The 27,341-nt window shown below is 37.7% G+C and overlaps 1 protein-coding gene and 1 non-coding gene across 7 annotated transcripts; one reads left to right on the top strand and one right to left on the bottom strand.

Annotated features, from left to right (window-relative positions):
• Positions 1 to 6,745: 6,745 nt before the first annotated feature.
• KBTBD3 (kelch repeat and BTB domain containing 3) lies at positions 6,746 to 27,339 on the bottom strand. 6 transcript variants are annotated; one of them, XM_058663971.1, is made up of 4 exons: positions 13,490 to 13,543; positions 11,674 to 11,735; positions 9,749 to 9,820; positions 6,746 to 8,857 (listed from the first exon to the last, which is right to left on the bottom strand). In XM_058663971.1, exon 4 carries the CDS (start codon positions 8,851 to 8,853, stop codon positions 7,255 to 7,257), a length of 1,599 nt encoding a protein of 532 aa, XP_058519954.1. In that variant the 5' UTR covers positions 8,854 to 8,857; positions 9,749 to 9,820; positions 11,674 to 11,735; positions 13,490 to 13,543; the 3' UTR covers positions 6,746 to 7,254. The 6 variants fall into 6 exon arrangements, with proteins under 6 accessions (XP_058519954.1, XP_058519950.1, XP_004585086.2 ...); XM_058663967.1 differs by lacking the exons at positions 9,749 to 9,820; positions 11,674 to 11,735 and adding an exon at positions 27,221 to 27,339 and having other exon boundaries at positions 13,490 to 13,734; XM_004585029.4 differs by lacking the exons at positions 9,749 to 9,820; positions 11,674 to 11,735 and adding an exon at positions 27,106 to 27,232 and having other exon boundaries at positions 13,490 to 13,734.
• On the top strand, positions 16,008 to 16,110 carry LOC118759564 (U6 spliceosomal RNA). The gene has a single exon (XR_004996264.1). It is a non-coding gene; the product is annotated as a U6 spliceosomal RNA (small nuclear RNA).
• Positions 27,340 to 27,341: the final 2 nt, after the last annotated feature.

Raw genomic sequence — 27,341 nt, 5'->3', positions numbered from 1 at the left:
CCTTGTCAGTTACAGTTTAGGTGCCTTTGTTAGCTCAGAATTTTGTAGTTTAATTATGACACGGAGCACCCGGCGATGTCAACTGCAGGAAAGCGTGCAAACTCTGACAGCTTTGTGCTTGGTGTCCTGTGAAGGAAGCTGTCCCTTTCTGGGCTTTGGACGTTCTATTAGTTCCACTGCTGTCTTCTTAAGGTCATGTGTATAAATGTTCTTTCTTAGGTCAGTCATGGGAGGTGTCTCCATATCTATCACTTCCTGGAAGACTGTAGCTGTCGCTCTAATAATATCAGAGCATGCTGTCCAGCATAAAGTCTTAATTGCTGATTGCATCCCAGCTACGGAATCCCCTCCTGGCAATCTCCCCACTCCCACCATCATACTATCAGAAGTTCTGAAACCCAACAAAGCCATTCAAGAACTGAGAATAACTGAGAAGGAAAAGGCAAGAAAAACGAGAACCCTAGACTCCATCTCTCTCACTGCTTTTATTTCTAATAATAGCAAGTACAGAAAATATATATCTTTTCTGATATACATTTTAATAAATTATTTCATGGGTGGAAATGTTTTACTATGTTAGTTGGTTGCTATGGACCTGCAGAAAAATGCTAACTTTATAGTTCATAGCATATGGCACAAATCCAAATTCCATTAGTGGAGGTGATGTATGTAACACGTGGACCCTCTGCCCTCACCTCCCCCTTCCAAGTGGGAGAACAGTCATAGAAGTAATGAGGCTATATAGGAGAAATGAGGCTGTGTGTATACCAATGAAACTTAGAGTCATAATCTTATCCATTACTGTTTTTCAAAAAAAGAAACCAAAACATTATAACCAAAATTCATTTAAAACAAATGATTCCCAAGCTCTTAAAGACTGGGTAAAGAATTTCAAACTTATAATTTTACTTTCAGTAAGCAACTATATATATACACTATACAATCAATTGCATATGCTCTCCAAAGATGGATACTATATCATATAATGCAATTTCACTCTTAAAAGTGTTTCTGGTTAGCGTTTACATTGCTAAAATAAACCCCTGAAAACAATTTTCTTAGAGACTTTGAAAATAAGCATGTTATAAAATATTGCCAAAATAATCAACGCATATATTAATACATAACTACTGTACAACATGGTGACTTTCTAAAATGTAAAATTCTAAAATAAGATAATTTTCATGTACTTGAAAAATTTGCAAATGTACAGATGTATTATATCTAAACCCATTTGGTAGCAACATATATATTTTGCTTCACACATTGGCTTGGTAGAATATAGATTTATTGGATGTCTAATTATATGACAGACACTGTTACAACTGCTGCATCTAGAAATCATGAATATAGATCCTAGCCTTAAGCCTTTTCTGTGAAATGAGGAAGACACACATGAAAAGAAATATTCATACAACAATGTGGTAATCATTAACAGAAGGTGACATGTTATGTCTTTTCAGCAGATGTTACCCTTGAGACCAAGAATAATAACTTGCCTTGAGACCAAAAATAATAAGCTTTGTGATTGCAGTGTTGTCAAAGTTGATGAAATGAGCAAAGCTGCCTGATTCATGGTTATTTAGCTATAGCCTTTTTAGAAATTTGGAAATTTACTGTAAATAACTGTATTCAGATGAATATTTAAATTTATTTTTACCACAAATTTTTTTACCATAAAATTTGATTTGTCGATCTGTGAGAAAATTATTTTCCCATTAACCACCAAGGACTGTTCTTTCTTCCTCCCTCCCCCTCTCTTTCTTTCTTCCTCTTCCTTTCCTTCCTTCCTTTCTCTTTCTTTTTCTCTCTCCCTCTCTCTGCTTTCTTTCTTTTCTTTTTTTTTTTTTTACTTTTTGGATTCTAGAAAGTAAAATTCTGAAAAACATATCCAATAAGCAACTTATTAAATTTTAGCTTTTCTCCCCCAAAATAATACTTGTCATTGAGGGGGCTGGGGAGTGGCCTACATGGGATTTATAAAGCTAGAGTGCTGGATGGTGGGACTAGATGTATTTAAGTTATTAAGTACACTGAGAATGGATAATGCAGCAAGGTTCCTACATAAAACTGATTGCAATGCTGGGCAGACTCAATGCCCTCCAAGATGACAGAACTGAGCCAGATTTTCTGTAGTAATTATGTAAGTACAAAGCCTCTAATTCCAGTCGTTGTGGAAGATGTTGAAATACTCAGCATTTAAATGTGAAGGAAAATGAGGTCTTAGTTTTGAAGGAATAGGTGATATATTCCTGTATCAAAAGGCTGAATGACTGGCATGTAGCGATGGTAAACTAGGACTTAGAATAGGAAGTTATTCAAGGAGGCTAAGTTGTGTTCAATGTTAAGACGTTTCTAATAGAACTGCTAAAAATTAGACAGTGATTTTTTTTACCTCTGAAGTAGAAATCAAAACTAAAAATACAACATTTAACAAAGAAATGTATTAAAACTTAGAGACTTCCTATAAGAGGCTGGAAGCTGCATTATATTCCAATTTTGTTTTCAAAATTGCCTATGAACATAGGATTTAGAACAGTTATTTTGGGTAAGTGTATCAAATAGCTTATGATCCAATCATCCTTTGTTATTTAATTTGACCAGGTATCATAGTGGTATCTACTGTGGTTTATCAGTATATGTACTACCGGTAAGTGTTGAAACTGGAGGTTGTGGCATCTGCATCCCATACAGATGCCTGGGCTTGATTTCTGGCTCCGACTCCTGACTGTACCTTCTGCTAATGCAGACCCTGGCAGGCAGCAGGAATCACTGAAACATTGGGTTCCAACCACCCACGTGGGAGACCTCCCTGGATTGTGTTCCTGCTTTCCTGGTTTCCAGGTATTTGGGAAATGAAGAAGCAAATGGGAGCTCTCTTGAAAACAAAAAACAAAAAACCAAGCAAAATAACCCTATATCTAGATTTTCAAGATATATATTCTTGCCAATTAAATGGCTAAAATTTCTACATTTGGCTATATAATGACATTTGCCAGGGAATACAGATAATAATGCAGGAGAAAAATTTAGCACTTTAGATTTTATTTACTAAAAAAGAAACATGTACCCATGGCAGACAGAAGGAAAAAACAAGGCCCAATTAGCAGCCCATTTGAAATGTCAGCACCATTTAAGACTTCCTGAGTGATTTAAAAAATCCCTTTCAATGAAAATGTCCTAAATTGATGCAGTTTCAAAACTCAAGTGCTATTAAAAATGTTTGAGTATGCAGAAATATTCAAGTTAAGTTATGTAGAATGCCTAAAATGTTAAATAACTTGGAAGAGGAAGCAATTAACAATATATCAGAAAATGGTTGAGATAAAAAGTATAAATAGAATGCAAAATTCTTTGGTTGTGCATCCTGTGAGGGAAATTATTAGGATAATAATAATCTGCCACATGCCAGTATTTAATAGGTAGTCTTATTTTAATGCACGACTTTCATAAATGTTGCAAGGTCTTTCTTATGCTGAACAGACATTTGCTTTCCTGTATATTTCAGCCCTTGTTTCTAGATTTTTTTTTCCTAGAGCTATCTGTCCCTTAGAGGGAATTTTTGAAACATATACTTTAAATCTAAATACATGAGTTTCCAGAACACTAAATAGAATGTTCTTAAAGTAACATATATATGTGTATATACATACATAATATGTAGATATATTTATGCATGTATTTGATCATAATAGTATTTATTCCCTCCAAATACCAAAATGTAAACAAATATATCTTTCTGTGCTTGACTGATTTTCAAAGGCATTCCTTTGTGCTATGAATACTGTACATGTAATTCAATTGATCATCTTTGTATCAGGGAAAGATTGAATCATTACAGTATACAGTAACTGTCAAGTAATATTCTAACTCTCAAGGGGAGCATGTAATGAGTATTGCTGTGATACAGCTTACATTCTCTCCCAGTGTAAGAGTACCAGAGTATTATGGGGATAATAATTTTGATTAGACAGATATTCTTCATCCTACTTAGTATCAGAGGCTGTAGATGAAAAAAAAGGTGCTTCACAATTTAACTCAAGTTTGTGGGCCACTCAAGAGGTGTACATTAACTTTGGATTAACCTTATGATAATCACTTTACATTTAATAATACCATATATTTACTTTGAATTTTAGAATACATTGCAATATTCAAATAATTTGCATACATTAATCCCTATGTAGTAGAGCAAGAAAAATAATGATCGACTTAGAAATATTAAACAGGGGTAACATCAACGCTACACAGTGGTGCATCCAGTAAAGCTGCGACCTGCAGTGCCAGCATCCCATATGAGTCGCACATGGCTCTACTACCAGTCCAGCTCCCTACTAATGCATTGGGGAAAGCAGCGAAGTTGGCCCAATGCCTTGGCACCCTGCACCTACATGGGAAACCTAGAAGAAGATCCTGGCTCCCGGCTTTGGACAGGTCCAGCTGCAGCTGCTGTTACCATGTGGAGAGTGAACCAGCAGATGGAAGACTCTGTCTCTATTTCCATGTGTTCTGCCCTCAAATAAATAAGTCTTTAAAACAGAAATATTAACAATTTTTTCCAAATGAATGACAGCAAGAAGAATAATGAACACGATTATCTTGTCTGTTATACTGTAGCATTGGCTAAAGGATTTAATGAAATGAAAACAGACTTTAATTAAGAAAACTAACAGGCCTAAAGGGAGCTTATTTTCTCTTACCTAATCTTTCAGACAGGAAAGCAGCTTCTTCTATAGGCACTGAGTGTGGTGGAGCTCAGGGATCCCTGAGATTTGCAAGTCAGAAATCCAGAATGGAGTACGAATCTAGAATGATGTATAGGATTAAATAGCAAAGCCACAGTGATGGGCAAGACCAGAAGATATAACCTCTGTTAGTCTGTTTTGTTGAGTTCCTTGAAGACAATACTATTTCTCAATACAACAGACAAAACAAATGAAAACACCACCTATATAAGGAGATGCAAAATTGGAGAGATTAGTTAATGGAATCAAGCCCAGAACAGACAACTACTGAAACAAGGAAATAAGGAAACAATAACAACAGCAAAAAATTCATTTAAAAGTAAATATGGAGCTTTCTGACTCCTACAGAAACTTTTTTTTGAACTGTTGACAGGTGAAGAACATAAAGGTGCAGATGGCAAAGGCAATATGTGAAAGTCATTGAACAGGTCACAGGCTGTAGGAACTTAGAAACTCTTGCCTTCTAAGAGATATTTACTCAAGTGCACCCATCCTTGTTATCATCTCCAAATATTGCCATAAATCAATGATCAATCAGAATAATGCAGGAAATCAGGAGGATGAAACAGGTTTAGGAAGGGATTAGAGTTTTAGTTTCTAGTTTTGGAACATATAAACAATTCCTAGAGCCAGTGATTAAAAAATTTATTGAAAATAAAGTCTATTTACATCTGCTTAGCATTTCAGTAAATGCACATGTAAGTCACTCCCTGTATTATTCTCATATAATTTTCTTCCAATGTTATATACACATAAAAGCCTCCACAAATTTTTCTTTCTTTTTAAATACACAACACACAGAGGAGAAAAGGTGATTCAACTAATTATGTGCTTTTTTTAAGGCCACCAATTCTACACAGTAAGCTTTATGCTGCTGTCATTTGATCTGGGATGATTCCTGATTCTGGAATGCACGAATATGTACTCTAATATTCCATTTAATTTTGAAAAATAAGACTTATGATTGCATAATTTATATAGTAAGATAAAACAATCTTCATTGAAATGCATGAGGGTGCTTCCAAAAGTTCATGGAAAATGGAATTAGAAGGTAAATTTATTTTGATGCAATAATCTTAAAAACCATGCATAGATATTTTAATAATATGCATTTTCTTGAACTTGGTGAAGACCCTTCAATTTTTCACTTAGAAACACACTTCTACAGATTCAATACATTCACATACATTTGCTACAGATTAACACTTACTAGGGAGTGCAGGGAAGTACTTTTGGTTCCAGAGAAACACAATTATGCATTACCTGATATATAAATCAGGAATCTTAAAACACCGACATAGTTCAGATTGTATAAAGAAACATACCATTTTGCCGACAGAATCATCTAGCTGAGAACAAGGATAATTTATATTCTTTTATTGTTTGGGTTTAAGATTAAACATGTAAACAAATGCAAGTATTGAATACTGTCAATACTAAGCCTAGTCATTTTTTTAGAAAGTAGCTCATGAATAATTTAACTGTAGTAAACTAAAATGATGCCTTATAATTGGTACATATCATTATTGAACACTGATGACAGTAAATACCTTACAAATTTTGCCGTAGCTCAAATTAGGACAAGTTTAGGAAATATACCAATGATGGGCCACCTGTACAGAAGTCAAATTTTTCTACAAGCCCTATTATATCGGAGCCTGAAAAGGATACGAAGAAAGTATTTGACTACCTTCCCAGAATCCAAAAATGTCACTCAGGGGTTTACTTATGATAGAATTCAAGCCAGACTTAATACAGAACTACTCATCAAATCAGGAATGTTAATTTGCTAGGCTTGAGTCAGAAAATAGATGATTTTGCTAGAAATTTAAACCAATGGATACTAAAAACTAACAGAATCAGCAATTTTATGCAAAGCGTTTAAGTAAGTTCCACTGGCATTTTACATTATGCTCTTAAGAGGGCAATCTTCAAAAAAAGAAAATTACATTTACTGTGCTGTTGAGAAGACTGAAGAAGTACACACACTGCATTTTAGAAAATTTGTTAACCCCCAAATGGTACAAATAATCAGAAAGGATATGAATTCAGCAACTCTTCCCCTCAAGTAACAAGTTGGAATTCTCACCTATTTTATAATTGATTTTTTCACTTCTTGTATATTCATTTTTACTCCAAGAGATTTCCCCCATCTAGATAGAACAAATGTGACATTTTGATGTTTTTAATATTCTTTCATGGATAAAGTATGTCAAAAACAGTGTCTAAAGCTAATGACTGACTTTTACTTACACATTAGAACACCAAGTATTCTGGATTTTCCAAGACTAAATTATATTCAATATAGTTTTTGGTAAAATGCATTTCCTATTTTAAAGTTTCTGGGAACTGTTTATTCATCTACCGTGTACATACATAGTGATTCTCTAAGAGCAGTAACACTTTATTACTCTGTAAAGAACTTCTAATTCTATGGTAAACAAATTTACTGTAGGTTACTAGAACTGGTATATTATAGAATGTCTAAACACATTCTGACGTGCTAATTTTAGAAATGATTAGAAAACCAAGGATCCCTGTATTTGTTAAACTGAATCACTTGGCAGTAAAATTCAGTTAAGGCTCTTGGCATCGGCGAAACTTCTTCCCACTCAGACCTGCTGCTGTGGTAGACCTGAACTTCATCTGTGATTTCATCTGGTGCATAATCACCACCTAATATATAAATTTTATCTTCAATTCCAATTGCACCCGCATTAAAGCCTGCACATTCAAAAGACCCCTCCCCCTTCCAAACACAAGTATCTGGACAAAAACTGTAAACTTTATAGGTCGATAGGTCACATATATATAGTGTGCAGTTTACTGGGACAGCTTTAATTAATGTTGCATGGAAAAACTGCCCAAACTCTGCTACTAGTTCAGACCACTGGTCAGTTACAGCGTTGTATTTGAAGAAGCAATCGAGTGATGGGTTAAAGGCATCTGTAATCTCTACCTCTGATCCAAGAACATAAATCACATTTTGACATGCACTTGCTTCTGGATAATATATGCCTCTGGGTAATGGGCTAACAGATATCCATTCTTTGGAAAGAGGGTTATAAGATTCAACATCTAAGAGACTTTTAATGTCCTGAGATCCTCTGGTCTTTCCACCTATGACAAATAATCTATTGAGAGCCATAACCGAGGTGTGCATGGTTCTTGGTGTTTTCATAGTTGATACCAAGAAGAAATCATTTTTGACTGGACAGTAGCACCAGGTCTGATCGGTGGCATCATGATAGGACTCAGCAATATGAAGTCGAACCTTTCTACAGCACTTGCCTTTGCAACCCCCTGTCAAAAATATTTTCTCTCCATAGCTAGATAGGCTAGATCCTGGCAAATCAATTAAGTGTGACTGTGGCAGTATTTTCCACGAATCAGTTTTGATATTATAGCAAAACGTATATTGGTTTTCTCCATTCTCTTCAGTTTTATGTATAAAAATGTATTTTTCAGTTGTGGATGGTCGAGCATCAGGAAAAAGTCCACTAGAACCTTGCACACACTTAATTGCATCCATGATTATGTCAAAACAGTTTGTACTTTTGAGTAAACACTCTTCATTGAGAAGATAATCTTGAAGTGTCTCCTCAGATAACTGGTGCAATCTTACTTTTTTAATTAAGTGAGGCAGGTGCTTTTGCCTTGATTCTAAGTTATGTTTAGTCCAATTAAGGACAACCTTCAGAACCGTTTCTTCTTCAGGAACATTTAACTCATCTGATTCCAGACATTTTTGCAGTACTCCAAAATTCATCTCTAGGAAATCACTGGATTTAAATAATAAAGAAAAGTGATGTTGTACAAAGTACAGTGCATGATCAAACAGACGGGTAGAGCCATAGCTATCTGATATAGATAATAACTGTAAACAATTGACAAGATTAATATTTTTTATTAAAAAGTCACTGCAAGCTTTGGATAGAAAGGAAACTTGAAGAAATGACGACAGCTGGAAGAACATTTCCACATTATCATCTGTTATTTTTGCTTTTCCAGTATAGGCATAATCAAGAAATGCTTTTACTGCTTTGGAGGATAAATTAGTAATGGTAACACTTCCATCATCTCTTTCTTTCATGTTTACTTCAAACATAGCCCTGCAAAAATAAAGAACATGAACAAGTAAACAGGAATACTTTATTCCACACTTATTTTCAATATACCCTAACACAGTTTCGTTAGCCTTAATTTAAGAATATAATCATAAAACATATTTAATAGCATTCTAGTAAGTTATCCAAATGTGTACAATAACATACCGTGTTACTTTCTGCCAACAGTAACCTCCATTATAGCTGAGATACAGTGATTAATCTAAAACAGGACAATAAAAGTGTTCAAATTTATATACTGATCTGTTCTTACATATTACTCATAAAATTAGGAAAAGCTTTCGCTATTGGCAGAATTTCTTTAAGGGTTCATTAGTATAAACTATGCTGCTAACTAAATGTACATAAAATATGATGGTTTGGGGTTTAGGATTTAGAATGATTTTCAAATTAATCTTAGATTTGACACTTATGTAACACGAAAGGTGGAGCACAGTGAAATGTCAGATCCACCGAGTAAGAAACACATGTAAAAAAGCACATTGATCCAGCATCTTGGGGAAAACAGAATGTAATTTCTTGAAACTAAATAGGTGCAGCGCATCACACCAAGACAAAATGCCAAAACATGAGTAACAGCTGTTGACAGAGATATAGCCTCAATTTTGAAAAATGAGGCCAGCTTGAAAGTTTGTCACAGTAAATTCTCTTTTATTCCCACATAGTAAGATTGGAGTCTAAAAAAAATTGGACATTTCTTTGGCTGAGTTTAACATGGAAAGACAGATTATTTGGAAACTGTGTGGGTAAGGATTAAAATGTATTTTGCTGTTGTTTCTGGTTAATAATAGTTTATATTTGTGCCAGTATTATATAAGCCATGTTTGTGAGAAAGGTCACCAAGTGCCCAAGTACTTTGGGTGAAAACCAATTTACCTAATAGAGTCTAATTCAGAAGGCAACTAGATGGGTTAAAGCAGCACAGATCAACTGAATAATATGAGGTGCCTGCCAAATAAAGAATACTTTCTCAAGAAAAGAAAGGGCGAAAAGGTACCTTCACACAATAACTCAGTTGTGACACATAACCAAACATACATTGTTATGAAAATTATGACTTGTGATACATAATGCAAGGCTTTTCAGATTTGTGTATCAATTTATAAATGTTAACCTGTCATGGTAGTTCTATTCATTATCAAAACACCTACAATCAGTTTAGTATAATATTAAGCGTATGGCTGCCAGAACTAGCCACTTGGCAGGGTATCTAGTCTCTGCTACTTATTAATTGTGTGCAAGTAGGGAGAGAACTTAATTGCATTGTACTTCAAATTCTTCACTTGAAAATGGGAATACCAGTAATATCTTTCCCAATGGATTATTGGGAGGAACAAATATTAGCTGTTAGTGTCATTATCTCAAGAAATCAAATGTTTTCTATCAGATTCCATGTTTCAATTTATCTTTTGAGAAGGCACATATAAGATTTATTTCTATACTTCATCTTCAAAGTATTCAGTCAGAACTCATTTTAAATTTATCTTATCAAAGTTGTTTCTATAACATATGTTTGATATCTTTTTCATTTTATCTCCATTTTTATGATGGACTATACATAGCTATCATAATTTTCAGTGCCCCAAAAATGTTTCATAAATTGTGTATGTTTTTTAAACATTGTCCTTCTAATTTTCCTAACACAAATATGAATTAGTGGTCTTTAATAAATGTATGCATGTTGTTAAATTCCTATCTATTTTTATACATATTTTTATGTGAACTCTATATTCATTTGCCAAATACCAAATATAACAAAGGACTTAATATTTTTGGTATTTAGAAAGTAGATATTTTGTTTTGTCAGTTTTAACAGTAATTTTAAAAATTAAAAGCAAACCATTAAAAATGAGAATGTTGAACAAATTGTGACAGGCAAAAATTAGCTATAGATACACTCAATAAAAACAACCTCATCAAGAAGGCTATAAATTCAAATGCTTATATGAAACTCTTTTTAGCAGGAAAACATGACAGAAAAATCAAGCTATCTGTTCACATGCGATATTTTCATTTAGCTAGATTTGAAAGTGAGAATAAAGCCCATAATAGATATTAATTAAATATAGTAGGCATTGTGCTAATCATTACTTAAAGAAACTGAACCCTGAAGAGGTTAAGCAACTGAACTAAGGTCACATGCCTATTTGAGGGTTGTAACTGAGATTAGGGTATATGCATTAAGAGATTAAGCACTTAACCATTAGAATGTTTTGCTTGCAATGATGAATAGGTAACATGAAGGAAAAATGAATAGAAAGGAGTTAAACATGGAAGAAAAACTGGTTTAGAAGAGAAGAGGAAAGACATAAGTAGAACCTGATTGTGGTAGGGTATAAAAACACTTGGGAAGGCTTTGTGCTGTAGCCTAGCTACTAACGTCCTCGCCTTAGAAACACAGAGTTCTCATATGGGTACTGGTTTTAATCTTAGCGGCTCTGCTTCACATCCAGCTCCCTGCTTGTGGCCTGGGAAAGCAGTGGAGGATGGCCCATAGCCTTGGAACCCTGCACCCATGTGGGAGACCCAGAAGAGGCTCCTGGCTCCTGGCTTTGGATTGGTTCAGCTCCAGGCGTTGCGCCCACTTGGGGAGTGAATCAGTGGATGGAAGTTCTTCTTCTCTGTCTCTCCTCCTCTCTGTATCTGATTTTCTAATAAAAATTTAAAAATGAATCTAAAAGAATGCATTTAAAAATACTTGGAAATTCAAAGGAATTGAAAGTAGAATAACTTCAAACTATCTGACAAGACAGACAAAGTCCAATTACACAAACAACCAGTTCAAGACGGTTGTAGCTGACCTGTTTCCAGTAAAGTATGGTGTGAAAATTGAGCAAACGTTTCCACATTCAGTCCAGAAATCCTATAGATTTGGAGTATATAGTAAACATCAATAAATGTTAGTTGATTGAAATCCAACTTGTAAGGAAAATAGAAAAAATCCAACTTGGTAGGAAAATAGAAAAAAAAAATCCAACTTGGTAGGAAAACAGAGGTTAAATTATAAATTAAAACAGTATAAATACTGTATTTATATCTCTGTTTTTATCAAGTAAATTACTGGAGATTTTAAACAATTTTCCTTAACTTAAAATTGTTATAATATTGAATCTAAACTAAAATATTGAAGGCCTGGGTGATACCAAGACAGGCTTAGTCTGTGGCTTGTCAGTTTATTAAGAGTCCTCACAGGATGGTACCAGCTTGGCAAAATTATCATAGCACTAGTCTTGTTATCAAACACACAGTATTGTATTTGAGCTTTAAACTGTGGAATTGGAAACAAGCTTGATCATCGTGCATTCTTGCAGTGTCATGACCAGGAAATTTACTCTAGGGTGATCTATAAGAGAAACTAAATTATATTTAGAAAGTTGTTTAATTTCAGAACAAGTTGAAAGCGCTAAAGAAATGCTTTTTAGCTACAAGAACTTTCCCTAACATAGGAATATATTTGACAAAGAGCAAATTAAAAATTCTATCCTGTGTATTAAGATACAGCACATGACTGATATTCGTCTCCTCTGTGACTCATTTTCTTTTAAACGTATCTGTTTGCCCAACTTGTTCTTCTTCTTCTAAAGTGATGCAGCACAGAAATCCCTCAAACAAAGGTGATCCGGAGCCTGGAGCAGTAGCCTAGCAGCTAAAGTCCTTGCCTTCCATGCAGCAGGATTCCATATGCGTGCCGGTTCTAATTCCGGCAGCTCCACTTCCCATCTAGCTCCCTGCTTGTGGCCTGGGAAGCAGTCGAGGATGGCCCAAAGCCTTGGGACTCTGCACCCAGTGAGGGAGACCTGGAGGAGGCTCCTGGCTCCTGGCTTTGGATTGGCTCAGCTGAGGCCATTGTGGCCACTTGGGGAGTGAATCAAAGGACAGAAGATCTTCCTCTTTGTCTTTCCTCCTCTCTGTATATCTGTCTTTCCAATAAAAATAAATACATCCCCCCCACAAAAAAGGTGATCCGACATCAAAAGTAGTATTTCCCACTGGAATATTTCAATGACTAATGCTCCCAGGACACTGTGAAATGCTGCTGGTGTTGAGAAACTCATGATTTGTTTTTTGTTGTTGTTGTTTTTTTAAGATTTATTTATTTTTATTGGAAAGTCAGATATACAGAGAGGAGGAGAGACAGAGAGGAAGATCATCCATTCACTGATTCACTCCCCAAGTGGGCGCAATGCCTGGAGCTGAGCCAATCCAAAGCCAGGAGCCAGGAGCCTCTTCCTGATCTCCCACGTGGGTGCAGGGTTCCAAGGCTATGGGCCATCCTCCACTGTTTTTCCAGGCCACAAGCAGGGAGCTGGATGTGAAGTGGGGCAGCCAGGATTAAAACTGGCCCCTACATGGGATCCTGGTGCGCCAAGGTGAGGACTTTATCCACTAGACTACTGCGCTTGGACCGGGAGACTCATGCTTTGAAAAATGCTGTTTTAAATTATGTGGCTCAACGTTACTATTATTGTTTCTAGTATATTTTTCTTTAAGACATAAAAATCACATTTGAAAACTCCTGTGGTGTAAACTGTGAACTAAAACAATAAGAACATTATAAAATGGTGTAGTTTACTGATAACATGTCATATAATCTGAGGCATATACAAGGTAAAGTACCTGAAAAAGTCGCTGCATGCTGCTAACACACAGCGATGACAAGGGACTACTTCATCCTTCAGGATTATTTTGAAATCATAGAAGATATTTTGCTCTCTAAAATTCTGTAGTACACTTAAGATTTTCTGACCATGGTCTTCTGACACAAGGAAGTTGTTTTTCTTCTCATTTGGAATTCCATTGCATGAGTTTCGCTGACTGACGTCATACGAATTCTCCATAGCCAGTTTCATCTGTTCTTAGAACTAGAGGGGGAAAAATCACCAATATAGTAGAGAGCTAATGAAAATGTCAAACTCCAAAATCTGTCATTAGTGTCAGTTATACAAAAATATTGCGAATAATCATAATACAGTAAATCTAGTTTTTAAAGACTTGTTTTACATGACATTGAATAATAAATCTCTTCACATGAAAGTTGACCTCATTAGAATAAAAACCATATTATGAAGGTCTAACACTCAAGGCTATAGAATCGTGCTAAACCACCAACTTCTTAAATTGTACAAACACACTGCTCACTAAAAGATTTCACTACAAGATCTTGTCACACATAAGAAATAATATTTCTGTAGTTAGTATTTAAGTATATATCCCAGAGTCCCATTCCCTTGTAATCCATTTCTTTTGGTAACAGACCAACTGTTACTCTGCCGATCTAGAAGCACAGCCTACATGCTTCACAAAGGAATTAGCTGAAAAAGATCCGAGTTATGTTGAATTAGGTAGTCATGGCTTTCAGTAAGGAAGAAGGCAGCAAGCATTGGTACCAGCTGGCCTGTTTGAACGCAGGAAGGAAAATAGCACAGAACTTCATGAAGAAAAACTTTTAAAATATGAGGTTAATCATGATTCAGATAATCAAGAGTTTTTCAAACTGCAAATTTCAGCTATAAACACAAAAGCAAGTAAGTTGGGAACAGAAACGATGACCGGAGAACGAGGGGGAGCCAGGGTAACAGGGGACATTGATTCATCTCTATCCTGCTGTTTACTGCTTTGACGCCATCCCCAAAACTTAATGGCTTAAGAATTTGCTAAAGGTTCTGGTATGGGGATTTTCATATGGCCACAATCAGATGACACCTGTGGCTGCAGTAATCTGAAGGCCCACTGGGTTAGATGCATAACATGGTTTCTTCATCACACTGCACTGAAAGATTAGGTAAGGTAACGGCTGAAAAGAAGTCACTGATGATTTATGGTTAAGTTCAGGAGGAAATTGATTATAGATTAAAGAGGGCATAGCAGGCACAATTTGCATAAATCATTCCTTTAAGAAGTTCATCAAGCTGGGGGCTTAAGGAGAACATTGATATGGGAAACATGCTTTGCTTTAAGGGAAAACTTAAGCATGTTAATATACTGAGGAAGAAAACTGGGGAATTCTGACAGTTACTACACAATCTAAATTTTGCATGTACAGAGCAGGCATTTGGATTAACAGTTAGGATACAAGTTAAGATACCCACACCCCATAAGAAGATGTGTGGGTTTGAGGTCTGCTTCTACCTCCTGAATTTCCTGTTAGTAAGACTGGGAGTCATGGCTCAAATAGGAATGGTTCATGTAATTGGACCCTTGCCGCCCTATGTGGGAGATCTGGGATGGGTTCTTAGCTCCCAACTTCTAATCTGATCTAGTCCTGGCTGTTTCAGGCATTTGGAGTGAGCCAACATATACGGCATTTTCTGTGGATATGTCTCTCTGCCTCTCAAATAAATTTCAAGAAATACATCTGTGTGTGTGTGTGTGTGTGTGTGTCTATTCACATCACAAAGTAGGGGGTTTTGCTTTGCAGTTTTTTAAACTTTTAAATCAATAAATTGAAAAACAATGCTACAAAGTAAGACTTCCAACTGGTAAACTGGTGAACAAATGGATGGAGACTCTGAACATTTAAAGTTATTTCATAAGATAATAAGCCTGAATGTAACAGAATTTATAAAGAGTAACTTATACAGTGATCTTATCTAATGCTTATAATAATTCCTAAAGATTAGTATTGCTTATGACTTTTTCAATACAGCAATGGAGACTCATAGGTTCAATAATGTGCCTAGGAACACAGAACTGGTAAACACATGCTTATTTCACTCAATGTGCAATTTTCATTAACACTACATTACTTGACAGACTGGACTGTATTAGTCTGCTGTACACACTGGCATGCACAGGAACCAGGGCTGGGGGCAGGGCTGGTGGGGGTTACCCCAAGTAGGCTGCAGTTCCCACTGGTGCGTGAGGGCCAAGTGTGTGGTAGCAGGTATGAGCTGGGCTGCAGCATCTATTAGTTTATGTATGAGATGGTGCTGGGGACAAAACCCTCCCCATCCTAATCAGTGATTCACATGGGCATGCATCCATCTTAACTAAATAAACATCATCAAAAATAAAATAGATTTATTATTGGAGAATTGTCACAGAGAAGTAGCATCTGATGTAGTGGCAAAAGGCGAAGTAGTGAAGTTGAGTTTCTGACAACAACTTGTGTTCTGTGAGGATAAAAATGGTGACAGTGCTCGCTTCAGCAGCACGTATACTAAAACTGGAATGATACAGAGATTAGCATGCCCCTGCGCAAGGATGACATGCAAATCTGTGAAGTGTTCCAGGTTTTTCCACGGGGATGGGGGTGTACAGGCCGCACACCAGGTGAAGAACCAAAGCTCAGTACTGGCTGGATGTGTCACACTGTGTGCTCTGCTGCTGCTGCTCACAACTTTTTTTTTCTATTAAAATGATTTAATTGTGAATTTTAAAAAAGGAGCACAAAAGAAGGAATAAATAGGGGACTTAAGTAAGGATGTCGATACTTGCACTAAATGTAAGTGGCCTATACAAATCTATTAAAAGAAATTATGAAAGTAGATAAATAACATGACCTAACTTTATGCTTCATTTCAAATACGATATAAGTGTTAAAGGCAAAATGATGAAAAAAATGTACTATGTAAACATTAACTGAAAAGAAGCTAATTTTAATAAAAGTGGCAATTTTAATAAAAGACAAAGTACATTTTATCAGGGAAAGTAATCAGGGACAGAAAGGAATATTACATAAATTCAACCCACCAAGAAGACTAGCAATCCTAAATGTGTACACAACCAAATAACTAAAGGATACTTGAAGCAAAAACACATAAAACTGAAAAGAAAAAAGATAGACCCACTATAACAACTGGAGATTTAAATAGCCTTTTCTCAAAATCAATCAAGCTAGATAACAAAAATTGTCAAGGATACAGAGGAATTCAACACGACTGAACAGCAGAGTCTAATAAATATTTATACAAAACTCCTCCTAAAAACAACAGAAAACAAACTGTTTTCACGTCCTCATGAAACATCTAAGACTGATAATATCTCACCCCCAAAACAAACTTCAAATGACTTAAAAGAACTTTACTCACACAGACTATGTGCTTGGATCATAATGGAATATAAAAGGAAATCAATAACAAAAAGATAACACGGCCATCTTCATGCACTTGCAGACTAAATAACACATTTACAAATAGTCAATGCACCAAAGTGAAAATTTCAAAAACTAGTTTAAAATATACACTGAAATAAAATGAAAATAAAAGATGATCCAACTGTGATATTCAGTTAAGCAATTCTGACAGGAAAATTTATAACACTAAGCATTTTATTACCATAGCTCATCACGAAAGATTTTGAAATCTGTATAATTACTATCAAATTTAAAAGGATAACATTTCTGTAGAGGTTCTCCAGAAAATACAAAAACCCCACCATTTTCCAGTTGATTTTAAGCTGGTATTAGGTAATATTAGCATGCACGTACGAATGAGCCACAACAACAGCAAACGCTACAGTCACACAGCAAGAGCACCCATAAGTAGAGATAACAAGAATTTCTAAAAAGATTGGCAAAAGAGAATTCAGCATTATCTAAAAAGAATTATACACTAGGATCAAGTAAGTTTGTTCAAGATGTAAGACTAGTTCAATGTCAGAATATGAATTACCTGTGTTAGGCAAACTAAGGCAGAAAAATCACAGGATCATAACAGGATCATCACACACACACACACCCCCTCAGGCAGAATCTAAAAGCCATTTTTCAGAAAACAAGGGAAAAGTTCCTCCTCCATTTGGTAAAGAGTATGCACAGGAAAATGATGGATAAAATTATGAGAAAGGATTCAATAGATGCTTTTTTCTTAAATGGAACAAAACGACAAGGAGTTTGTTGATTTCTAAAAATTTAGTTTCATTTTTTTTTTCAAAATGGAGAGAGAAAAAGAGAGACAGAAGGAATGAGAGTGAGATTTCCCATGTGCCAGCTCACCCCCCACCCCCATGGCCATAATTGCCAGTGCTGGGCCAAACTTGAGATCAGGAACCTAAAACTTGATCCAGGAAAAAGGCAAGAAATATCATACCAAATAGAATAATGGCAAAAAAAAAAAAAAACCCACATGAAAAGATGTGTGTCATTATTAATTAAGATCACAAATATCACCACTCATCTCTAAGAAGGACCAAAACTTTAAAAACAAACAAAAAAACCTGACATCAAAGGTTGGAAAAGATACAGCGATACTGGATGATCTATCCAAAGATGGTGGCAACAGTTGGGCAATTTATACATTTTATATTTTTACTTCAATATAAAGCTTCCATCTGTTGTTTCACTCCCCAAATGTCCACAACAGACAGGGTCAGCCAGGCCCTAGCCAGGAGCCCAGAGTTCATTCCAGGTCTTCCAAATGGGTGGCAGGGACCTAAATTCTTGAGCTATAACAAACTGTCTCCAATGGTAGCACTAGCAGGAAGCTAGATTTTAATTGGAGTTGCTAGGATTTGAACGAGGCACTCAGATATGGGATTCAGACAAGCAAAAAGCCTTTCAAATTCTGCATCAATGATTACCCAGGCAGTTTCTTAAAAATAAATGCACCTTGGGGCCTGGCATAACAGCCTAGTGGCTAAATCCTCACCCTGCCTGAGTGCCAGTTTGTGTCCCTGCTGCTCCACTTCCCGTCGGCTTCCTACTTGTGGCCTAGGAAAGCAGTCAAGGATGGCCCAAGGCCTTTAACCCTGTGCCTGCGTGGGGAGCCAGGAGAAAGCTCTTGGCTCTTGGCTTTGGATTAGTTCAGTTCTGGCCGTTGTGGCCACTTGTGGAGTAAACCATCGGATGGAGGAACTTTCTGTTTCTCCTTCTCTCTGTAAAATCTGACTTTCCAATAAAAATAAATACATCCTTAATAAATACATACATATATACACTGGGTGGCACAGCATGCTAATCTTCTACCTACAGTGCTGGTATCTCATTTGGGTGCCAGTTCTAGTCCCAGCTGCCCCATTTCTAATTCAGCTGCCTGCTTATGGACTGGGAAAGCAGTAGAGAATAGCTCAGATCCTTGGGCCTTGTAGGGTATCTGGGAGAAGTTCCTGGCACCTGGCTTTGGATTGGTTCAGCTCTGGCTGTTTGGGGGCCATTTGGGGTGGTGAACCAGTGGATGAAAGATCTGCCTGTCTCTCCTTTCTCTAAATGTATCTTTCAAATAAAAATAAATAAATCTTAAAAAGAAATAAGTGCTTACTACCTTATCCAACAGTCACACTCCTGGGCATTTATCCTACAGAATTAAAAACTTCAGTATGAACAAAATTTTGTTTCATAATAGCTTCATTCGTGTTATCAAAGCTGAAAACCAAAATGTCTCTTAGTAGGTGATTGGGGCACATCCATCATATGAAATGCTACTCACTATTATAAAGGAACAGACTAGTAATAGATGCAACAACCTAGAGGACTTTCAAGGATATTGTGATGAGAGAGAGAGGGAAAAAAAAAGTCATATATTATATGGTCCCATCTATGTAATATTCTTAAAATATCAGAATTATAGACATACAGAACAGGTTACTGTTTTCCAGGGATGGAAGGTGCTGGAGGATGGGGAAGAGGAGCAGTTATACGCACAAGGGAGGCATTTTTATTGACCTATTGCATCTTGATTTTGGTGAGACTACAGGAATCCACATCTGTGAGAAAATGACACAGGGCTACATACACTTCACCGGCCCACCAACAGCCCTGATTTTGTAATATAATTATGTAGGAAGGCACCACTGGGGAAACTGGGTAAAATGATAAGGAAGTTCTTCATAATATCTGGCAACTGTGTATCTATATATAATTATAAATAAAAACAAAAAATCAATTTCAGTCAAAAATTATTGTGATAATCTATTTTGTTCTTGCTAAAAATGCTTAGGAAATACAATGAAAGTATCATTTCATTTTTTCATGAAGTGGTTCCTCAGTGTTTTAAATTAAGTGGAAAGTAAGGGACAAGTGACGTGGCAGGCTAAGTTACCAGTTGGGGAGCCTGCATGGTAAATCAGAGTGCCTGGGATGGAGTTCCTGTCCCACTGCCGGTTCTGCTTCCTGCTAATGAGCACCCTGGAAGGTAACAGGAGAGGGCTCAAGTATATGGATATGGGGCCCTGACACCCATGTAGGAGACCTGGACTGACTGACTTCATGGGGCTTTGACCCAGTCTGCTATTATCATAGGTGTTCTAGGTATTCGGGGAGTAAAGCAGCACACTGGAATGGGAGTTCTTTCAGTCTGTCTATATAGCAGTTTCTACTTCACAAATAAAAAATTAAACATAGAAAAAGAGCAAAAAGAATGAAAATGTACCCAAACCAGAGGCTCTCCAGAGGATTAAAAACCATAGTTTTACAATGATGTTGGTATTCAAAATAACCATTTTTGATCACTCAACCCAAACCACTGATTTATTTTCATTAAGACACAATTTAGGTCTTGTGCTGTATTATGTCAATTACTGAGATTGACAATTTATGAATAGGAATTGAATCCAGTGATGTAAGCATAAAATAATTTTTCTTTCTTTGAACAATAATGAACAAACTTTACTAGAACATTTCAAGAATTGCAAACTGTGTTGAAGATGATGGATTTACTTCTTTTATTTTACACACTTGCTCTTTTATAAAGTAATTAAAAAATAAAATCCGACATGTATACTTTATACAGCGTAAGTAAGCTGAAAGTTTCTATTTCTTCTATTTGTTTTTTTAATCTATTTTTTTTTTATTTTTAGGGGGTGGAGGGGAGAGGATGGCGGGCGGGGGGCACCTTGTGTATACATGGGGAGAAACTGGGGAGGGGGGGAGGGTGGAAAAACAAGCACTGCTGAATGCTGATCAACTTTCACTTGGTTTTAGTAACGCCGTAGTTGTACAAGTGCACTGTGCAAGTAACAAAGGAAGAGGGTTCTAAATAGCCCATCACTTACCAGTGACTCATAGTTCACCTTTCAGAGGCTGCTTTGGCTTCCCAGAGTGAACACAGCTCACTCACGGGGTTATTATGATATTTGATGATATCATGCATTTTTAATATTGTCAAGTGGTACGTAAATAGTAACAGTTGAAATCAGTGTTATGAAATGATTCTTAGTCCTTGGCAGAAGATCTGTAATCTTTTTTTTTTTTTTTACAAATACTCTCTAAATTCGATTATGATATTTCACACAAGTTAAGACAAAGTTTTGCACACATACCTGAAAATGACAGGTGTCTTATAATTACTTTGGTTGGGTACAATTGTGACAAATCTATCATTGTATGATCAGTAAATCTGAAGCAGGAATATCAGGATCATGGAAGAAAACCCTAGAGGTACCAATGCAAACTTGTTTCAGAAATGATATGTCATTAATGCTCTAAACAGAGAATGATATTTTATGGATACAAAAAGGATTGGAAAACGGAACTGAGTTACATTTTTCTACCCAGAACACTGAACTGTCATAACCATTTTTTTTCACTTTTATGTCTCCCCCTAGAAGATGCTACAAATGTTTAAATCAACAAAAGTATAAGAATCAAGCTTGATATAAAACAATACAAAGAAAAGCCTATTCCACTTATCAGAATTAGAATCTGAAACTTCTGTTGTGACTGACTTGGTTGTTGATTTCATTGGGTCATGGGAACAGGAGTTTGGTCACTGACATTAGCACATACCATGACTTGTGACCTATTCTACATATGTTAGAGTGTTACATACACATATGTAGGAATGTTACGTATTATGAGTGTTAACTATGGCAGGCCCTGATGGACAGTGGAGAAAAGAAGCAGATATGACCTCTGCTTTTTTAGCTCTTTAGCATCTAGTAAGGAAGACTAGAAATTGTACAAGTAATTCTAAGCTGCTATAAATACAAGCGGGAAACAGAAATAAAATCAGTAGGCATTCAACTTCAGGTAACAACGGCTAACAGTGAATGCTTGCTCGCTGTGTGCTGGGTTTTGTCCCAAATGCTACAAATACTCTTTTCATCTTCAAAGCAATGGTATAAAGCAGAGCCTATTATTATCTCTAAGTGACAGACAGGGAGACTTCAGTTCTGAGAATCTAATTTGCCTCAGGCCACTCAGCAAGTAAGTGGGGAGCTGGGATTTAAACTCAGGTAGTCTAGCTTAAGAGCCCTTTCTGTCATCTACCACATTTGGGAAAGCTTTTCCCAGGTGACATTTGAGACCTGAATCACGGGGAGTGGTTTTTGGTGGGTGCCATCATACACAACAGGGCTTCCAAAAGTTCATGGAATCTCAGGATTTCCTCATCCTTGGAGCAGCACTATCGGCAGCATCTCAGAACTATCCAAAACACGCGAACAGAACCCTCAGAAATTGCTCCACAAGGTGGACCCTGGGGGGACATCGGGCGGCAATTCCCCATCTCCCGGCAGTCAGTGCGGCGGCTGGGAGGCTGGGCGTTTCTCCTCTTGCATCCCCGTTACCCGATGTAAAAGAAGAAAAAGAAAACGTGTAAACCATGCTCTCATCCACTATCCCCTGACCCTCAACCCTTCTCACCCTGACCAACTATGTAAACATCATCACTAATAAAATTAAAAAAAAATTCATGGAAAAGGTGAAGTTAAAATATTACAAAATTGTCTTGAACTTTTAAAGTCCTGTTGTATAAAGTCCTAAAATGAGAAAGGAGTCCCTCAGTATCAGGAAATTAAAGGCAGCCATTGTGGCTGCAGTATAATTCATGAGGGCAAGTGTCAGGAGCTGGCTGCAACTGTACCACCTCAGGCAGAATCTGTGAGTCCACAGAGCTGGAATTTTTTCCCTGAGAGTAACAGGAACTACCGATGACGTGAAATTGGACAGTGACATGTTCTGACATTTCAGAAAACTATCAGATACAGGAATACTGCATTAGAAGAGTAAAGTTCAAGCCTTTTTAAAAAATGATTATTTAGCAAATGTTTAATGAAAAAGAATTAAGAACAGGAAGAGATTATTCTAGATACTAGGAGAAGAGCTAAACATAATACATACCAGGTCCTTTGTCCTGAAGTACATTTTAGAGTGATACACACACACAGATATATATAAAACTATCCCCCTCACATACACATATTGAAGAACCTGTGTTTTCTGCTTTTGTGATTTCTGCCTTACTTGCCTGGCTGGGTGCTGTGTGAACTCCAGGCCTGACAGTCCACGTGACACGTAGTGTTAGATAAGACTCCTCACTGCCCTACAGCCCACTAGTTTGTACTATCTGAAAGTTGCTTGCTTCAAACCCACCAATAGAAGCCTGCCAACTTGCTCTTTTTAAAAGTTAACAGATAAACTGATCAATCATGACTGTATAATTATATGGAATTGGCCTGAAATGTAGAAAAACCCTGTGCTGTTCAACCTAGCTCTCTTCTACCTCTTCTGCTGCAGCTTTTCCTGCTTTGGCCACCGTGGCTGCTGCTGCTCCCCAGTCCTGCTGGGCTGGGCTGGCGGCTGGGGGCCTAGGTTAGTGTGAGTAAACTGCCTTTAGGCACTTGCATCGATTTTAGACTCTTGATGATTTTGGGGGGATCGCAAAATCTGGGCACAACAATATCAATAATTTGGGCATTTCACATCACCATACAAATTCTAGCATCTTTTTCAAGTTTAAACAAGCTTTAAACAAAAAGTCTTCCCTTTGAGCTATGCTCCTCTTTCTACCAGAAAAAAAAAAAAAGACATTTAAAGAACATTCTGGCAGTACTATGTTATCATCCTGACCCACTACAATAGAGCTCTTTTATCCTACTAAAAATACCCCGTCAGTGTCACCACATTACTGTCACATGCTCACTTCTCTCTCATTGTTTTAACCCCTGAGGAATATTTAGCTAAATAGCTCCCAATTCTTGAAACACTCAGCTCTTAATTTCCATGTTATACAACTCTTCAGCCCATCTCAACTTCTCAGTCCAACTTGGAAGCAATAGAGCAGAGTGTTTAGGGCAGTGAATTTACAGACCGCTCAGAAGACAGGTTGCAGCACTGTACTTAAGCACGCAGGAAAGAAAACACTCCTCTATTTGCCAAGGTTAGGAAACTATTTAGTATTTCAGATGCAGAAAGGTGGTGATTAAATGAGAGTGTCAACAATGGTGGCAAAGAGCAATAGGTGAGTTTATTTGTGTTTTAGAAGCAGAATCAAAAGGACTCGGAGACAGACTGGACATAGGGAATAAAGGAGAAGAACCTTTAGCAGGTGGGAGAATTATTAAGTTACATAATGAAGTCATGGGAGGAAATAAAGATTCGAGATAGAATAAAATTTGTGGCCCAGTGGAAAGCTAGTAAACATTATCTAAAAATCACTTAAAGATGACTTCACTGGATGACTTTGTATTGAAATTAATACTTAAGAGAGATTATGTGATTTAGCCAAAGTCACAAAAAACTGGAAACAGAAATCGCTGAGAATCCTGACAAGAATCCACAGGTTAGGATCCAGCAGACCATTGCTCACTAGCTGGGTGAACCTCTGTGTTAAGCTTCTGGCCCTGGATAGAGCAATACAAATATTTCAAGAACTTTTTTGCTTATTGAATATAGTTACACATTTATAATTTTTTAAAAGTCAGGACAGAAGCATAAACAAAATGTTTTTAAAAAATCTGTTAAATGGTGAGAATAAAGTCTATTACAGAAGCCATTTTATAGTATTTACTCATATTCTGTTTACATATAAAAATTTTATATAAGTATATAGTATACATCAAAATATGTACTATATATATAGAAATAAAAACTATTCATACAGTTATAGTCTACACGAAACTCCTTCTCAGGCAGTTTGCAATCTAACAAGATAACACACACCTGTGTAATTCTGTATGATAAGATGTCATGTGTGAGTTAAATGGGTGGGACAGACTGGACAAGCCTACAGTACATACTGGCAAGCATGGGAACCAGGGTAGGGGGCAGAACTGGTAGGGGTTATGGGGAGTCGCCCCAACTAGGCTGCAGCTCCAACTGGTTTGCGTGAGGACCGAGTATGAAGTGGGCAGGATCGAACTGGACTACAACACCCATTGGTTCACGAGGAAGACAGGGCGGGAAACAGAACGCACCCAGCAATCCCAACGACCAGCATGTGCATAAGCTGATTGGTGTGACGGACGGTGTTAGAGTCTGTACTAGCAAACTCACGCAAGAACCAGGTCTGGGATCATCTCAGGTGAAGTATGTTTGGAGATCCCTCCACCTGAACTGCTGATCTTAGAACCCCAACCATGAAGAGACTCTCAGCCAGTGGACTCTGAATAGGTTTCATTGCGATTGGAATGGCAAGACTGGCAGCAATCCACAACTGATGAACTATCAAAACTGTTTGAGCAGGACCCTTGGAGCGCGCCTCCCGTTGGGGATCTGAGATGGGTGGGAAGCTGGGTGGGGCTTTTCCCTTTGTTACTCCCGTAACCCCAGATACAGGGAAAAATTATAATATTAGTGTGGAAACAATGGTATTACTCACTTTCATCCTGTAGCCCTTGGCCCTTTGTACCCTAATCAACTAAGTAAGATTATTAAAAAATAATGATTAAAAATAAATAATGATAAAAAAGATGTCATAAAGCAGTACTAGAATTGCCCAGTGAATTGTATAAACAATATTGTTTACAAGGTGCATTATAGTAGGCCTTGAGAGAAGGTAAGCTAGAAGTTAAACCTTGAGGTGAAGGAAGGTGATTACACAAAGCTATTCAGAGTACTGACTAGTGTCCTAGGCTTTGAGTTGAGGCTGTGGAGCAGGGATGTTGAGCTGTTTGGGTAGGCAGGGATGCCATCTGAGCCTGACACAGATAACCACATAAATATGATAATGGAAGGAAAGAGTATTCCAGCCAGACTGGACAGAGAAATCACAACACTGCCCGAGGAAGATTAGCCTTAATAAAGCTAATGCTGAAAGGTTAGTTCAATGGTGAGAGAGAAGAACAAAAATCCCTTAGTCTGCACTCAAACAAATGCATAAATGCTTTTCTGATCTCAGATTCTCCATAAATAATAATCACCACTCAGAATCCTGTTTAAGATAATGTACCTAGCTATGTTTTAGAAACAGAAAGTACACGAAATTGAACACTGGAAAAGTAAAAGTTAGGATACAATGCTTAGACGCATAAAGTTGAAAGTGGAAAACAGAGTGACACTTATCACTGACACATGTATGTAGCAGAGTATCATAATCTCACAAGATCTTTACATTTTGTGTTACTGTAGGTTTAGGATGTGTTTCCTTTACCTGCCTTGGAGATTGTAAGCTCCCTGCAGATCCTAAACATGGTACCTGACACAAGCTTATGTAAGTATTAGCTAAACTGATGTATCAAATAATTCTGTGTATGTGGGGGCAAGAATTCAAAAATCGCATCAACTTGAAAAGATTCCAATGGATAACGGGGAAACATAATAGGAAAATGTGTAGAGAAAAAAATGTAACAGAACCCATCTTAAAGATGGAAATAAGTCATTGTGTCGATTACTTCTGCTGACCTTCCTCTGATACTTCCTGGCAGCCAAAGGAAGCCGAGAATCGGATGAATCGCACCTTAGAGCATCTAATCTACTACCACGTTAGGCATCTAACTCCACATTCACTGCAAAGACCAACTTTTCCATGGACCAAGGCGTTGTTCCCGCGGGGTTTGTGCCACCAGAAGTGTACACAGAACTACAGGAACACCGACATAGGTCGTTATGACCCCTGCATAAACTCTGAGAAAGCGTGCCAAGGCACAGGGTCTGAAGGGCCACCTTCTATGCACTCTGTTCTGTAGTCCTAAACAATAGAATTTTGCTTTCTCACTAACGCTCTAACCCAGGTTTGGACACCGCAGAGCCTCACCCAGTCCAGGGGCAGCCTCGCCTTCGGGGGTGGGTGGGTGGGGTCGGAGACCCGCATGGGAGGTGGGTTATGTATCAGGGTGGATGACTGCTAGGGGCAGAGAGTGGCGAGGGTCGGGAGTGGGTCCTGAACCCACAGGAACGGCGGAGAGGAGCCAACTCAAGGCCGCAGCACTGCACAACTCCAGGGGACACCGCGGGAGTCTCTTCCTAGCTGCGGAAGCCTCCCCCCACCCTCCGCTCCGCGCCCAGAAACGAAGACCCCACAAAAGCGGCTGCAGCCCAAGGGAATCCTCTTTTCTACGGAATCCTACAAGCCAACCACAGCATCAAGTAATAAGGCGCCGCCATCCCACTCCTCCCTCAGACCCCGGAGCTCACCCACCTGCAACTGCAGTCTCTCAAGTCTCCACCCCAAGTCTCCTTGACTCCAAAGGCTTCCCTGCGATTGGCTCGCCCCGCTGTCCCGTTAGCGCGTCCCCGAGTGTGAGTGGAGTAACGGTGAGGCTCGCAGCCTCGGCCCCGCCCCTGGCGCGACCCTCCCCCGAGGCCACGCCCACGCGACGCCCGGATGCCGCAGGACGCAGAGGCGGGTCTCCATCCTGGTCCTCGCCAGCCGCT

This window comes from Ochotona princeps, chromosome 4 (assembly GCF_030435755.1).
Source record: "Ochotona princeps isolate mOchPri1 chromosome 4, mOchPri1.hap1, whole genome shotgun sequence".
Lineage (NCBI taxonomy): Eukaryota > Metazoa > Chordata > Mammalia > Lagomorpha > Ochotonidae > Ochotona > Ochotona princeps.
The sequence above is the reverse complement of the archived record's forward strand: the minus strand, read 5'-3'. Positions and strand labels throughout refer to the sequence as shown.